The sequence below is a fragment of the Lissotriton helveticus genome, chromosome 4_1 (assembly GCF_964261635.1).
Source record: "Lissotriton helveticus chromosome 4_1, aLisHel1.1, whole genome shotgun sequence".
In the NCBI taxonomy this organism is placed as follows: domain Eukaryota; kingdom Metazoa; phylum Chordata; class Amphibia; order Caudata; family Salamandridae; genus Lissotriton; species Lissotriton helveticus.
The window spans coordinates 591,987,778-592,004,626 of record NC_136063.1 but is presented as its reverse complement, the minus strand read 5'-3'; the positions used below and the strand labels follow the sequence as shown (position 1 = coordinate 592,004,626).

At 45.8% G+C, this 16,849-nt stretch overlaps 1 protein-coding gene across 3 annotated transcripts in view; it reads right to left on the bottom strand.

Annotated features, from left to right (window-relative positions):
• Positions 1 to 16,849, bottom strand: part of PDE7A (phosphodiesterase 7A) — a 1,945,501-nt gene that overhangs the window by 1,165,516 nt on the left and 763,136 nt on the right. For all 3 annotated transcript variants that reach the window (XM_078687235.1, XM_078687233.1, XM_078687234.1), the window contains one exon: positions 5,340 to 5,435. In XM_078687235.1, the coding sequence (XP_078543361.1) occupies positions 5,340 to 5,435 (96 nt within the window). The remainder of the gene's footprint in view (positions 1 to 5,339; positions 5,436 to 16,849) is intronic.

The window sequence follows — 16,849 nt, the reverse complement described above, 5'->3', positions numbered from 1 at the left end:
AAATAGGAAGGGTGGCATCGACGGCTATACTGCCGCGTGGGCTTTCTGACCATTCCCCCGTTACGATTGATATCCTCCTTGACAGAAGGGGGCAGCCATTTCGGTGGCGCCTCTCAACTTGGCACATGCAACATGACGGCTACCAGTCCCATATGCGGGAGGCCATTGCTCACTACTGGGAGGAGAACGAGAGGCCAGATTCAGACGTGGTGACCCTCTGGGAGGCCATGAAGCCTACACTCAGAGGAGTGGATATAGCCTGGTGTGTGAGGGCCCGCAGGGCACGAGGGGAGGGTCTGGAGAGGGCGGCGGATCGCGTCCGCACTCTAGAGGCACAGGCTACTGAGACCGGGGCGGAAGAAGACACGCGACGGCTCCTGCAGGCGCAGAGCGATGCTGCTTCCCCACATCTTGAGGAGTCACGCCATATATGCCTTGCAACGCAGAGTAGAATATACCAATGGGGGGACAAATCCAGCTCGCTGTTGTATAGGCTGTGCCAGGGCACGTTCCAGGCTCAGATGCTGCCGGCACAGAGATGAGGCCGGGAACTCTATAACCGATCCAGGGGTTATAGCCGACAGTTTTGCGCGCTACTATGAAGAACAATACGCCCCCAGAGATTCTCTCCCAGCGGAGGCTGTGGCCAAATTTCTGGCGGACCTCCCGCCGCGGGGGATCTCAGACGAGGAGCGTGACAGTCTCGAGCTTCCTTTGTCCGCGGAGGAATTGGGCGAGGCACTTGGTGAGCTGAACGCCGGGAAGGCCCCAGGGCCGAACGGCTTCCCGTGCGAGTTTTTTCGAAAATACCATCTCCAGTTAGGGCCCCATTTCAAGAAGGCACTGGATGCTGCTAGAGAGTTGGGCCAGCTGCCGCCGGATTGGAGGCATGCCGAGATCGTGGTGTTCTGCAAACCGGGTAGACCGCCGGATCGCCATGAATCATACCGCCCTATCTCACTTCTGAATATCGAGGCGAAGATACTGGCGAAGGCGCTCGCCAACCGCCTCCTGCCTTTGATTGCCGCTCTGGTCCACCCGGACCAGGCTGGCTTTATGCCACACAGGGCCACTAGACACAACATTAGGCGGGCCCAGGTGGCCTTGGAGATGATGCGGGCCACCGGCTCCCAGGCGGCACTTCTATTGGCTGATATTGATAGAGCCTTCGATTCGCTGAGCTGGGCATATTTGCAGGCGCTCCTACCCAGTCTGAATCTCGGTCCTCATTTTCTCTCGTATAAAAGGCTGCTGTATACCGATTTGACGGCGTCTGTGCGGGTGGCCGGTGCGATTTCAGACGTCTTCCCCATCGGGCGAGGTACCCGGCAGGGATGCCCGCTCTCGCCGTACTTGTTCGCTCTCGCGATGGAACCTCTTGCGGCATGGGTGCGAATAGATGCGCAAATGAAGGGGTTCGAATGGGAGGCAGGGCCGTCAGACCGAATCGCGCTTTACGCGGACGACGTGCTGTTCTTTCTTACAGATCTCAATAGGTCAGGTCCAAGAGTTCTTGACATTATGAGAGTGTTTGGCGAGGTTTCAGGGCTTAATCTCAATGTGAAGAAGTCTGTCTTGTGGACCCTAGGCGGCGGTGGAGCTCTCGGTACTTGGGCATCCGCCCTACAGAAGGCGACAGGGGGTTTTAAATATCTTGGGGGATTTATGACAGACATCCCTGGAGTCTCGTGGGAGCGTAATGTTGTCCCGGTCTGGGATAGAGTCTGGTCGGACATAAAAACATGGTCCCGTATGCCCATCAACCTATATGGCCGGTCGGCCATCTTTAAGATGGTCGCTCTCCCTCGTCTGCTATATCAACTGCAGAATCACCCATATCCTATCTCGCCACAATGGTTTCGCCAAGTTAACTCGGCACTGGGCCGCTTTCTCTGGGCGGGGGGGGGGGGGGGGGGGGGCGGTTCGTGTAGCCCTTCGCACCAGTTTCCTCTCTACGTATTGCGGTGGCCTGGCATCTTCGGACATCCTCTCTTACTACCAAGCGTCCCATCTATTGATACTCAACGAATAGTGGTATGGGGATCGGGGCGATCCGGCGTATGCTCTGGAGAGGTATTTAATGGAACCTGATACTTTGCATACGTTGCTGTACTCGGCGGGGAAGAGGAAGAGACTCCCGGTGGTTACGCAGGTTGTCTTCCAGGTTTGGCGTCGGGCCCTTAGCCGCATGGGATGGTGGAATAGGCTGACTGGGGAGACCCCGCTGTGGCAGAAAGGCCGCCTGCCGGCCTTGTCGGCCCTGCCGGGGTTTTGCGGCTGGGACTCGATAGGGATCTCGGCGCTGGGGCATGTCATGAGGGGCACAACCCTTAAATCCTTTCAGGAACTGAAGGATGAGTATGATATGCCAAGTGCCCAGTTCTTCAAATACCTGCAGTTCCGCCACGCTATCTCCCCCGCCTTGGAGGGGTTGGACTCCCTGCCGAATTTAGTCCGCTAGAAGCTAAACTGTTCATGGGAGACTTGACGGAAAAGAAAATATCCTGCATCTACCAATCACTTGTTACCCATTGTTCATCCTCTCTAGATAGCCTGCGGTCCAAATGGGAGGGGGATGTCGGTGAAATTGACGAAGAAGGGTGGAGGGAGGCTCTTGCGGCTCCGAGGGAGGCGGCCGTGGCCGTACGGCTGCGCTTTATCCAATTTAAGTACCTACATAGGGCTTATTACATAAGAGAGAGGCTGTGGCGGGCCGGACTGATAGCCTCCCCCGATTGTCTGAGGTGTGGCAGAGAGGTGGGCACGTTCCTTCATACTGTGTGGACCTGTGGGGCAATGGAGAGATATTGGAGGCGTATATGGGACTGTTTGGATGAGGTCCTGGGTTGGCAACTCCCACGTACGTCGCAGCTGGGCCTCCTGCATGTCTTGGAGCAGGTGGGCGGCAACATATATAAAAGGCACCTGTTGCTCCTAGGCCTTACAGTGGCCAAGAGGGATGTGGCCCGTGCCTGGAAAGACCCTAGGGCTCCCCCGATTGAAGTATGGAAACGGGGCATGGATTATTGTATGGGACTGGAACGTCCAGTGTTTGATGCCCGTGGTTGTCCCAGGAAACACTATAAAATTTGGAAGAGGTGGGCGGAATACAAGGGGCTGTGGCTGGAGCCGCCGCCGCGGCAGGATGCGACAGTACACCAGTTGTCCTGTGTGCCGGGGTGAGAGTGTATTACCATTATTGTATAGACTGCTTTGCTTAGTTCCGGATGACCATTGTGAGCGGGGCTAGGGTGGGACCCGGGAGGGGGCGGTGTTACGGGGTTGGGGGGGCAGGGTAGTTTAATATCACTGTCTTATCCTGATTATTGTACTGATTGCTATATTGTGCTACTTGATTATATGCTTACAGCCCCTCCGGTGTTCGGAGTGCTGTGGAAGTTTTGCAATCATATCTGAAATGTTAATAAAATCTAGTTCTGAAAAAAAAATAAAAAAATACTTGAGTTCACTTTCATTGCTGGAGGAAAGGCATAATCCTCACCTCTGTGGCCTTAATAGAATTGAAACTTTCTGTTTACTAGGATTTTTTTTTTTCGTTCAGCGCTGTAAAAGTAACCAGTATTCCTTTACTCAGCATCTTGTGCACATTTGAAAATAAATGTGGTTCTTACATGCCATTTTTTTTTTTTTTAGATGTTACCATATGACATGCTGCAGGATATGTACACAATGACCAAGCATAAGCTGCAGCTCAGTTTTTGGTTTTGGATATCACATGCTTTTGAAAACCAACAAACACTATGTACCCCTGTGAACAGAAGGGTCTGACAAACCAATGGAATTTTACTTTAGTAAATCGCCCATTGGGTAATAAGATTAGATGAAATAGTTATCATCAACTGCTATGGTTTCCGACGTATTACTTGATCTGAACCATAGGTACACGCAAATATTTCCCAGGGTCCACAAAGTATGGTCTGTGGTGTGACTAAGGGCTGCACTGATGTCAGCTGGGTTGTGTAAGGAGGTCTAATTGGTTGTGTAAGGAGGTCTAAGAAAATGTTAAACGGGCAAGCATTAATTTGCAGGTAAATTTAAGTTACAGGACACAGCCGTAGTTACTTCATAGCTTAATTTAACCTGCAAATAAATGCTTGCCCTTTTACTTAACATTTTTTCGGAATATTAGTGTTCAGGAAGTAAACAGCAGCTCATGCTGCTGTCACCAGAGGGCCACATGTAAGGGTCAAGAGGGCCTCAAGCGGAGTATCACTGATCTATACGGCTAGTTTCTTTAGGAAAACCACAAGCTATCTACTCAAACAACCCGCTGCTCTGTTCAGAATTTTGTCTTATCAGAAGTAACCTGCTTTAACCATAGGATTCACATCTATTTCAACTACATACAAACTGTTGCCCATCCAGTTATATTCCGATGTATGTATTTGTCTAATTAGCAAACGAAGCAAAACAAACAGCCTGTAAATGTATTAAATGTTGGATAGGAAAAAAAATGTGAATCTCCAGTCGGTCGAATTCACAACAAATATGAAAAATCAAGTGCCAATTACAAAAATGCAATAACGGTGGTGAAAAAATAGTTTTCTTTTCCAACTGCTTGTTCTTAAAAAGATGGGATGGTGGTGATCTAAACACATCAAACCTTTCACAGATGTTTTTGAGGAAAAATACACTTTCTTGTGCAGCATCTGTTTACCATTAAGAAAAAAAAGTAGGCTGGTAGGAAAAAAAATAGAATATTTGACCTGGCTATCTTTTGTGGGGAAAATAGTTGAGGGATAATCACAAAATGACCCAATTTTTTTCTAAAAAGAGCTCAGCACTGGGGAGAAAAAGTCTCAACAACTAAGAGGTTAAGTGATGCCTGGACATCCCCTGAAAATCTGGTTGATAGCATCCTGCGTGCCTTTTGAACACTGCACTGGTACCAATAGCTTTGCTCACACAGCCATTGGTGTCCAAGTCAGCACACTGGGCATACTGTATCATGGCCATCATGTATTGTTAGAACCAACTCTGCAGCTGAGGAGTTAATACACTTCTTGAATTGCCTATTAGACACGAAGGAAAGTTTACAAGAGAATATTACAATCGGGATGTCATCAAACATGAAGAGTCATTATTTGGGGTCTTACTGCCATTAGACCCCTACAATAAACCACGGAGGATATTTAATTTGTCAGTGAAGTTCACCTAGGTTTAAGGAAAGCAAATTTACTAAAAATAGGCTCAAAATACAATTTAAGACTAAATACTACGGGATTAAAACGGGTGTTTATCAGAATAAACCTTGAGCTATCAGAACGATTGGGCTTTGTTCATGTGTCTAATAAAGAACAACATTTTACGGTTCTTACCAAAAAATGAACGAATCTTCACTATATCCAAATGGAAATATGTGATAAGCCCACAATGGTTGAAAAGATGGCACATCATGGTCACCAGGCTGTTTCCTAAGAAAAAAAGATGAACTATTAAGACGGTATAGCCCACATTATATTACAAACAGTAGCTTGTATAAAATTCAAATATAATGTCGCGCTCATCGCACACATTTTAAATAAGCAAGAGTAATGTTTGCAATTTACTGCATTTCTATTTCATAGGGAAAACAAATGCACTGGCAGTACTGTTTGCAGCATGCAAGCACTCATAAAAGACCTTTGCTACACTGGACAATACTTTGTAAAGATAAGTGACTTCATTTAGAAGTCAAACTATACAGTCTATACAGAGCACATACATTTATTATAAAATTTCTTTATTCGGAGTTAGAAATCCATAAAAGCAATATTGATACATAATTTTTTTTCATTCTCAACGTGAAATTTTACAGTACAATATAATTTAAAATACATAAATAAGTTTCACAGTTATTTAGTTAATAGGCATCACTTTACAGGTTTTTCCTGTGTCTGAATATACATTTCAAAAAATTAAGAACATGATAACAAGTAATTTCTGAGTCTAAAAACTGTAAGCACAGCATGGTAGGACGACACTGTCTATAACCCCAAGATTTTAACAACGACAATAGCCACAGTTTGCGGTGATCATTATAACATTTGCAAAACAAGGCTACATGTAAAGTGGACTGTACTGACTTTTCATCGCAGGGACAGGGGGGTAGAATCGGGTCCCAGGCATTCATTATGGGAAAAGCTACTAACCTATGAAATAAGTTTAGTCTTAATCTTGTCAGAAGGAATCGATCAAAGATACTTATTTCAAGGTTTAGATAGGGCTGGATAGTAAATGTAGTCTGAACCATGATGGCGTGGTGGGCAGAAGGTTTCCCAGATTCAGTACAAAGCCTTAGGTTATCCAAGTGGCTCAAGGCCATGTCTTTTAGCTCTTTCTTGGATATTTCACTGATCTTTTCCGATGTGGAATAATAGATCTCTAATCCTAGATCAGTGAGAAAGTTCCTAATATAGGCAAACCATTTTATTTTTAGGGAATGATCTAGTGTCATGGCATCAGCCACGATCCTCTTGGTTAGTGAGTTTTTTTCTGAGGTCCAGATATGTCGCCATAAGAGCAACGGTTGAATTCTTGCCAGATCCTCCACATATGGCGTGCCTAATTCAATATGGCACGCATACGTTGAGGATCGCTTTGGGGCCATCAGGAGAAACCTTAAAAATGCGTTTTCAGCAACCTGTAGCGCGGAAACGTCCGTATGCCCCCAGATACCAGCCCCATATAGTGCTGTTGACTGGCATTTAGCTCTATAAATTTTTTAAAGTTCCAGGGGTGGTCGTTTACCCAGTTTCTGCGAAAAAGACACCAGGGCTGCTATGGCTCTCTTAAAGCAATGTTTCCTGGCCTCGACTGCCGCTTTCCAGGACAGTTTGTCATCTATTGTGATGCCTAGGTAGCAGTAGTCAAACGTCAGCTCTATTTTTTGGTTTTTAATCGTTAAGTCCTTAGGCCGTTTCCTCCCTGTGCCTGCCGTCATTACAAAGGTCTTCTTTGCGTTTATATGGAGGTCAAGGCTGCCCATAAACGAGGAATATCTAAAAAGTACCTTCTGAAGTTCGCGAGGAGTCCGTGCCAGTAGGACGGCATCGTCTGCGTAGAGTAGAGCGGGAATCGGGCGTTGTTTAGCCTGTGGGAGGTCCTGGGCACCCCTCAAAAGCTCAACCTCCAAGCTGTTAGTATAGAGGGAGAATAAGAAGGGAGCCAGGACACATCCTTGCCTGACTCCACGCTCTACTCCAAATGACGCCGATAGCTCGCCCTTTGTACCGAAACGGACTCTCGCAGAGGCCTCAGAATATAATTCCCTCAGGAAGTTTAAAAGTGGCAAATCTACCCCCATTTGTGACAGCACGGACCATAATTTCGTATGGGAGACACAATCGAAAGCAGCAGACAGATCCACGTAAACCATGTAGAGTCTGTCCTGCTTTGCATGAATGTACTTCCCCATAATAATAGAAAGGTTTAGGGCCTGTTCTACTGTCCCGAAGCCCTCCCGGAAACCGTATTGCAGCTCAGACAAAATACCTCTTTCCTCCACCCACTGCTGTAATCGTTCCAGGATTACCCTACCTGCCACCTTACCCAACGAGTCCAGCAAGGAAATCGGGCGGTAGCAGGCAGGGTCCTGGCGGTCTCCCTTTTTAAAGATCGGTACCATCACGGACCTCGTCCAAGACTCCAAAAGCCCTTTTTTTGCAGCTGCCGTGCATACCCTGGTTAGGATGGGGGCCCAGAGGTCTGTGTTATGTTTGAAAAGATCCACTGGGACTCCGTCAGGCCCAGGAGCTTTTCCATTTTTACTTAGTTTTAGGGCCAAAAGGATCTCCGAGATGTCAAACTCTATTGGAATGGGATATATCACGTCTGGGGGAGTTTCACCGTCGAATTCTTGGTTTGTTACTCTTTTTTGGAAATTTTTTGAGAAGTGTGATACCCACAAAGTCTCTTCTATGGCGACTTCGATTTTTGGGGTATTTTCGTCTGCCAAGAATGGGGTTCTCACTACTCTCCAGAAGTGTTCACTATTTTTTGCTAATGCACTTTTATGGAGTTCGTTCCACAACGCCTGCTTTAATTCTGCCTTTCTCTGCTTCCGTACAGCAAGGTATTCCTTTCTCAAAGTTGCAATTATGTGTGGATCTCGATCATCTTTGTTTAATGCCACTTTGAGTTTGGAATGAGCCTGGGTACAATAGTGATTAAACCACCCTTTGTTATTCGAGGGTCGGGTTATTGGTTTTGCTGTAAGTAGGGACTTAATTTTTTCCATGATTATGGAGAAGTTACTAAGAACTTCCTCATCTACCGTCATTAAATCCAGACATTTTTTGATCTGGGGATATACAGATTTTATCAGCTCTTCGGTGAGTTCACCAGGGTTTATCTTCCCCCACTTTATTGTAAATCCAATAAATAAATCTATGCTAGCAGCCAGATATCATTAACAAAAAGGAGATAACAAGTAGCACTAACTGATGTTCCTCAAAGTACCGAACATTCTCCAACAGCAAGTGTGGAACGTTAAAGTGTGTACGTGCATTGGTAATGCATCGGTTTCGCCTATGTAATGAATGAAGAGCTGTTTTCATCAATCATGGTCTGGGAGAAGGAAATAGCTCCCCGACAGATAACACGGGAAAGGAGAGGATGTGGCACAGCGTCCAGAGCTGCTAACTCAAGAGCTGAGGATCCCGGTTCGAGTCTGAGCATTGGCGCTGCTCAACATCCTGTGAATCTATGCAAATCACTTCATCTCTGCGAGTGATAAATTGTTATTTAAATATGCTGCAATGGTAAAAGTAAAACTTTATGAAAATATAGTTCCACCAAAGTGGATGGTAACTGTATTTCGGCAGCAGGAAACGGATAAGAGAAGCAGACACGGAACAAGCATTGGTAAATGCAGGAAAATATGCTACAGCCAGCAGAAATAGAGGAAAGGTAAGTGGCACACACAGGAACCAATGAGAAGCCAGGAAAGAGGAGGGATGTAAGTCCCTTTTAAGTTAATATTAAAAACAATAGATTTCTCAAGCACAGCACAAGCGCTGTGCAGGCGAAACCTAAAATGCAATCTACTTTGTAAACTCCGTCACAGCCTTTGATGATCATAGATATCCCTGTGGCTAAACTGGCAAGGACATGATGGGACTTTGGCAACTAGGATAAACAAGCATTGGAAATGCAACAGGTCTCGTCTTTGATTAAGTTAAAGCCATTTGCTTTGCTAATGGTATTGTATAGGAAAGTAAATGGCTTCAACTTAATGAAAGGCGAGACCTATTGCATTTTTAATGCTTGTGTTTCATTGTTTTGCTGACTGAGGCATTGGGAGGGGCTAGATTACCTCCCCAGTTGCTCTCACTGTCCCACTGCCACTGCCACTGGGTCATCATGGTCGGTTTGCATCACATGGGGCTGGTCTAGCACTGAGGGTTGAAGAAGGCTGGTAGCAGAGAGTGGCAGCGGTGGAAACATGCCCACCTCGCTCTCTCCATACCCTCTAGCAAGCTGCGGAAGCGCAGAGGAGGAGGTGAGGGAGCATCAGTAAGCCCCTGCAGCCAGCCGATCACAGTTCTGGCTGCAATTCCTCCGAGAGCCAACAGGCTGCACTGGGGTTGCAGGGTGGCTGACATCAGGCACCCAGGGGGGGAGAAGCTCCCGGGCTTCTCCATCGCTTTCTTTGGTGTGCTGTGCTCTTTCCTTTGCCCTGTTTTCTGTTTGGGTCTTCACAATGCAGGATCACAGGATTGTTGCCTTTCAGTTCCAGGGGGTGGTGGCTCAATGCTGGAGCTTTTCTACTGTGGGGATTTACGGTGAGCGGCTATCCCTAGCCCAAGGAGCTCCCGTACTCCATCCCACTCTATCCCAATTCACGCCACTCCACCACAATCCACTCCGATCTAACCCAAAATACCCCACTCCACTCCAATTCTACCACCTTCAGGCCAATCTGCCCCACTCCACCCCAATCTAATCCCCTACACTCCACCCCAATCTACCACAATCTACCCTACTCCACCCCAATCCATGCCACTCCACCCCAATCTACACCAATCGACCCCACTCCACTGCAATCTACCCTACTCTACTCCAATCTACCCCAATTTACTGCACACAATTCCACTCTACCCCACTTCACCCCAATCTACCTCATTCCACTCCAATATACCCCATTACACCCAATCTTCTCCATTTTACCCCACTCCAATCTACCCCAGTCCCCCATTCAAATCTACCCCATGCAACTGTAAACTGCCCCCATCTTTCCCACTCCAACCTATTTCTCTCCAATAAAACCCAATCTACCCCATTCCATTCCAAATCTACCCCACCCTACTAACTTTTAGCCATGCTGAACGGCAGCCACACTGGTGTGCAATATGACTAAAACACATTGCCAATAGTTCTTGCATAGTCTAAACCGATCAGATATGCCAATGCTTGTTTTATTTAGTTTAAGCATTCCATGATAGTCCATGTTTTTTTCCACCTTTCACTCCCATATACTTTTCTGCCCCCTCCATGTTGCTCTCACTCATCCAAGAGCTTCTCTCTCCTCTTACATTTGTGTTGCTCTCTCTGTTGGTACTTCTCACCCCCATGCTCTTCGTTTATGCTTTCACCCATGTATTCTTCCCTGTGTTGTTTCTCGCTCACCCACCCTGTTGCTTCACCCCAATCTACTTCCAACCCACTCCTGCTTCCACAAATCAGCCATGCGCATCGAGCAAGGCGAGAGTATTGCGAGTTATCTACTCTTTATCCACACTGCAAGGAATCGTGGCGATTCCTTGCAGTGCCCGTGACTTTTAAGCTCAATGCGCATGCGCATTGAGCTTAAAAGCGCGTGCACGTCCGTCTTTGTTTACCCGCTCCGCCCCCTCCCCTTCCCGCCGTGTCGCATTTCTCCTCCCCCCTCCCCTCCGGCTTGTTTGTTTATTTGACCCGCTCCGCCCCCTCCCCTTCCCACCGTGTCGCATTTCTCCTCCCCCCTCCCCTCTCTTCCCTCCGTTTTGTTAAAGTCCGTCGCTATGCTACTTGCCCTATCCAAATGGCTCTGAAGTGCCAGACAGCGGAACAACTTGAATTAGTCACTGACAAAGTCGCGCACCACTCGTGGGACTCTGGTCTTCAGAAGGCACAACATTAACTTGCTTTCTGACTACCGGATTCCCGTTTTTCTTCCCCGTAATCTCTCCTTGCTGGAAGTGGGGATTTAATGCAGTTGACTTCAAGAACCCACCCCTTCCCCCCCCCCCCCACACACACACACACACACACACCATACACACACACACTCACGTGTGCTACAGGGACTCTGTAAGTACTGAAACATGTTGGGTGGGTACAAAAGGCATTTAACTGCTGCTTACGATTCTGTGGGATATTTTGTTTACAACTGCATTTAAACAACGCAAATGTTGCGTAAATCTACCTACTTTGTGTACTTTCTATGTGCAAGCAACATTAACAAAGGCTCTGGACTGTACCCGATGATCGCGACCCATGGCAAGCCTCTCTGGAGGCGGAGATTTAATTCAATTGACTGCATGTTTAGGATTCCCTCTCCCATCGCACTAACCCGCTTTAAATTTCAAGGACTTAATCGGAAAGAGGTGTACAACTGCTGTTTGTCCTCTATTAGCTAGGACGAGCGAGGTAATGCTGTTCTTTTCATGTTAACATTTTAAACCAGCATTTTCCAAAACAGCTGTGATCTTACAGTAAATGCTGACGTGCTTTCCCAACTTTTACGATACCGCCCTGCTTTGTGTAACTTTTTATATTTTTATCACTGTGTACATGCTTGCAAATCTGGGACACAAACAATACACATGTCGCAATGCTAACACTGTAACCAAAAGGAACATTTCTATTTACCTAATTAGGATGTTTTTTTAATATTAAATATCGATAACAGTAATCAAATAAACACGACGTAAAGTCCAAACAGGCTGCTCCTATTCTCTCCGCCCTCCCTCTTCTGAAGCAGTGGACTTGTTTTATTGTAGCTGTTTTGCACCCCTCCCCCGCACTTAGGCTTCGGCTGCCAAACTCTAAAAAAACAGCCCCCCTCGGCCTGTAAGTGTTAGGCGGTGGAAAAACAAATTTAACCCAGTCTTGTAGCTTCGGCTGTATAAACTTGCAAACGGGCACGATTAGGGAAATTACTTCACGGTAGATAATGGTTACAATATGAAGTGCCAGACAGCGGAACAACTTGAATTAGTCACTGACAAAGTCGCGCACCACTCGTGGGACTCTGGTCTTCAGAAGGCACAACATTAACTTGCTTTCTGACTACCGGATTCCCGTTTTTCTTCCCCGTAATCTCTCCTTGCTGGAAGTGGGGATTTAATGCAGTTGACTTCAAGAACCCACCCCTTCCCCCCCCCCCCCCCACACACACACACACACACACACACACACCATACACACACACACTCACGTGTGCTACAGGGACTCTGTAAGTACTGAAACATGTTGGGTGGGTACAAAAGGCATTTAACTGCTGCTTACGATTCTGTGGGATATTTTGTTTACAACTGCATTTAAACAACGCAAATGTTGCGTAAATCTACCTACTTTGTGTACTTTCTATGTGCAAGCAACATTAACAAAGGCTCTGGACTGTACCCGATGATCGCGACCCATGGCAAGCCTCTCTGGAGGCGGAGATTTAATTCAATTGACTGCATGTTTAGGATTCCCTCTCCCATCGCACTAACCCGCTTTAAATTTCAAGGACTTAATCGGAAAGAGGTGTACAACTGCTGTTTGTCCTCTATTAGCTAGGACGAGCGAGGTAATGCTGTTCTTTTCATGTTAACATTTTAAACCAGCATTTTCCAAAACAGCTGTGATCTTACAGTAAATGCTGACGTGCTTTCCCAACTTTTACGATACCGCCCTGCTTTGTGTAACTTTTTATATTTTTATCACTGTGTACATGCTTGCAAATCTGGGACACAAACAATACACATGTCGCAATGCTAACACTGTAACCAAAAGGAACATTTCTATTTACCTAATTAGGATGTTTTTTTAATATTAAATATCGATAACAGTAATCAAATAAACACGACGTAAAGTCCAAACAGGCTGCTCCTATTCTCTCCGCCCTCCCTCTTCTGAAGCAGTGGACTTGTTTTATTGTAGCTGTTTTGCACCCCTCCCCCGCACTTAGGCTTCGGCTGCCAAACTCTAAAAAAACAGCCCCCCTCGGCCTGTAAGTGTTAGGCGGTGGAAAAACAAATTTAACCCAGTCTTGTAGCTTCGGCTGTATAAACTTGCAAACGGGCACGTGTAGGGAAATTACTTCACGGTAGATAATGGTTACAATATTTAACTTAGTGATTGTTAACTATGTTTCTCTACGAAATATTATACTGCACATGTACTCATTTTAGTGTAGGCAAGCTACAAATAGCAATAGTCCTATGCAAATATTAACACAGCTGCAGACATGGTACTTATATTATTGCTTTATAAAAGGTTGTTTAAAGTTTCATTTTGTAAATTGTTACATGATCTGACTAGTCTCAGAGGGCGAAGTAAACATAAGTTACAACACTGTCAGTGTTGTGAAAGTCAGAAGCATGCACTGCCCACTTTCGATTGGCAGTTGGTCCAGGGGTAATTCCATGTCTGCAGCATAAGCAATTTGTGTGTAAAACATGAGTGTGCTCCGCCCCCTCCCCTTCCCGCCGTGTCGCATTGTTTATGGCTTTTTTGATTTGTAATTCTTTAGCATTGGCTACAAGAAATAAAAATGCTAAAGATTTACAACAAAAAACCCATAAACAATTCTAAAAGCACTAACTCTAATGCTGCGAGACCTATTGCATTTCCAATGCTTGTTTTATTTACTAATCGATCTAGGATCAGTAAGTAAAAAAAGTGGTCTTTTAAAGGTGCTGTATGCTTGTTGAACACATGCACGTGCCTACAGAATGATGTGGCAGCTACATCCTGGCGTATTATTTATTTATCGATTTTGCCATGCTGCTATACGTCATGGCTAATAAAGCACTAGCAGAGCCAATACCTCTTACAAACAAGACACTCTGCACTGCTCAGCCTTGTCACATGATGGAGTGGGAGGGTCAAGGATGCCCAACGTTCCATCTCATACCTAGTAACCATCATCCTGGTCGATAGGAAGCACATGCAGACTCAGCTATGACCAAGGCAACTGGAATAATGTGATACTGTGGCTTCTGCATTTTTCACATAATTATGGAGTTGTCGCATTTGCCCCATCATCTGCAATCTTTGCCCAAACAGTATTACCATAGGTAAAACAAACAGTATAACTAATGAAGTAAAACCTTTTTGCTGCATTCTGCCGGATAATTTGCCTTTTTTGGCGCATCATTTAGTCAACAGTGCCACAAAATGTAATGTTCCCTTGTCACATTATGCCAGAAGCCCTGGCTAGGATACTAGTGGGTGTGCCCTGCAAATTCCGGGATCTGGGCCTAGGTTCAACAAACCTCTGCCACCCAGTGATACTGGGACGACAGGTGTGTATTTGTGCATTTGGAATGTGCAGCGAATGTATCCTATTGAAGAGCTAGTCTGTCCTATAGCCATTCCGCCTCCTCCTCCGCCCCCTTCCATTCACCTGGCCGCCGGCTCTCTGCCCCTCTCGCCTCATACACAACGCACTTACCACGGATGTCCAGAGTTAAAACAAACACCTCCTGGAGGCTCGAAGAAACAGGCTGACTTTACAGAATACGCTGCCAGTTTGGCGTACCTCTTCTGTGCTGTTGCAGGTATTACTCACTGCTCTGCATTTTATCCAGGTGGAAGGCAAGCCATTTAAAATATCCAAAACAAAATGAGGGTGGGTGAGGAAGAGGTGGGTGTCTGGCTGATCAGCTTTCCACCCTGAGCACCCCCCTTTCCCTCGACACACTCAAGTAAGGGGTGCTCCCAGCTGCAATGGGAAAACAGGGTAAAACACCCAGCAGAGGATGTTATCAGGGAGGTGTGGCGCGAGGTGTCGAAAATGTCACATTTCCTTTCACCGGAGTGCACAGCTCACCCGGGGTCACTTTCATCCTCAGGGACAGCAAATGGGCTTTTAATGGCACCAGCAAGTGCTGAAGTGGAGCTCTGCCCTTTTCTCCGATCAGCCCCAGAGGGCCCTTGAAGCCGACTGAGCATGTAGAGCCGCAAATTACAGAGTTCCTCCAGCGCACTGTCCAAGCGCCATGACACGGGAGCCCCGGCGGCTTTAGCGCTCATTAATGCAGAGAGGCGTGTCTATAGGGGCGGTGACTAACACAGCAACAGTGGCACGTCTGCACGAGAGCCACCATAAACCGCTTCCGCGAGTCCCAGCAAAGCAACCACCAGCGTTTACGGCTGACCAAAACTGAAGCTGTGATTAAAACGTGGCATTAAATATTATGTGGTAAGACCGAACACAAACCACGAAAACTTTCTCCGCAAAAAGTTTAAAGTGCCACTTTTTGTTTTTAGAGATATGCGAAAAGACATCGTTGCCAGGCCAAATTGGTAGTACAGCCTCTGCAATAGTGTGACATATCTACACATTGATAGGTTGTTTTGTGGGATTTCTTATTGAGGCTATAGTTACTTTGTTAAATATGCCCGCAATTTCGTTGCGTCGCGGGCGCTGATGTGGCAGAAAGGAACAATAATAGGCACTACATGGAACACATATTGAATAAATGAAAGATATTCGCACGTAATTTGAAGCAGTCTCACTTTATTTGTTCCAAGTAATAGCAAATTTATTTTTTTCTGTTAAATGTTTTCAGCCTAGTTTTAAGCAGTTGTTTGTAAGTTAAGAAAAGGCAACCGAACTCAAACTAAAATAAAGTCAACAAAAAAAAACAAGCGTGGAAATGAGGATCGCGCTGGAGCTTGTCTTTATGGGGCCATAAAGATAAGAAACCTTTCACGGCAGAAGAAAAACAGGCGAGCCTGTCCAAGTGGGTCGTCTGAAAAAGCCAAAAGTGTACGTCATAAAAAGCTCTTCTCCAATGGCTGGCCATCGTTTAGCATAAACGGCGACACCAGCCAATGGAAAAGAGGGGAAGGGATTAAAGCCCTTTACTAAAACTACTCTAAATCATTAAAACTCGCCGAGCAAGCTGAGCATGTGCGCAGCAACGCAAGCCGAGACCTAAAAAACTTTAACGCCATCATACTAGGGATTTTGAAAACATTTAACCTGATGCAGCCACTATCATCTATGGTAAAAAAAAAATCAAATGCAGCCTTCATTCTTATTCTTGATAAGATGAGCTTCACTCTGGAAATCCAGATGGATACCTGGTGTGGAATTGTTCCCATAATCTAGCAGTAGATAAACCGAAATGTGGCATTTATTTAGGTTGGTTGGTGCATTACATCAAAACAGAGAACTGATCCAGAGATGCAATCGGAGTCTTGGTCACATTAAAGGAGGCAAAATGAATTTTCAAACACAGTCCTTGTCGGAGGTTACGAAAATACGTAAAGCATGCATTCATTACCTTATAGGTGTTGTATAGTTGCCAACCTTATGATGTTATGACCGAATAACGTGAAAAACAATTGAACCACTGTGCCTTAGGAGTAAAGAGCAGTCAAGTAGATAGATTCGGATCAAGGAGCTCCAATGATAAGAAAAAGGTCGGTTATCTGTTAAATATAGTTCTCCAGCATAAGCATATGTCATGGACAAGTGAGAATTAATCCTTTTCCCTACCCTAAGTGAAGTGGTCCAAATAAATTCACTGTAGTGGTGGAGCCCAAGGAAATCTACCATGACCACATGAACCACTTAAAACTATAACATGCGAATAATTTTAACAGGTGGTAAGATACCACACAATTAAAAACCTTTTGCAGAAAT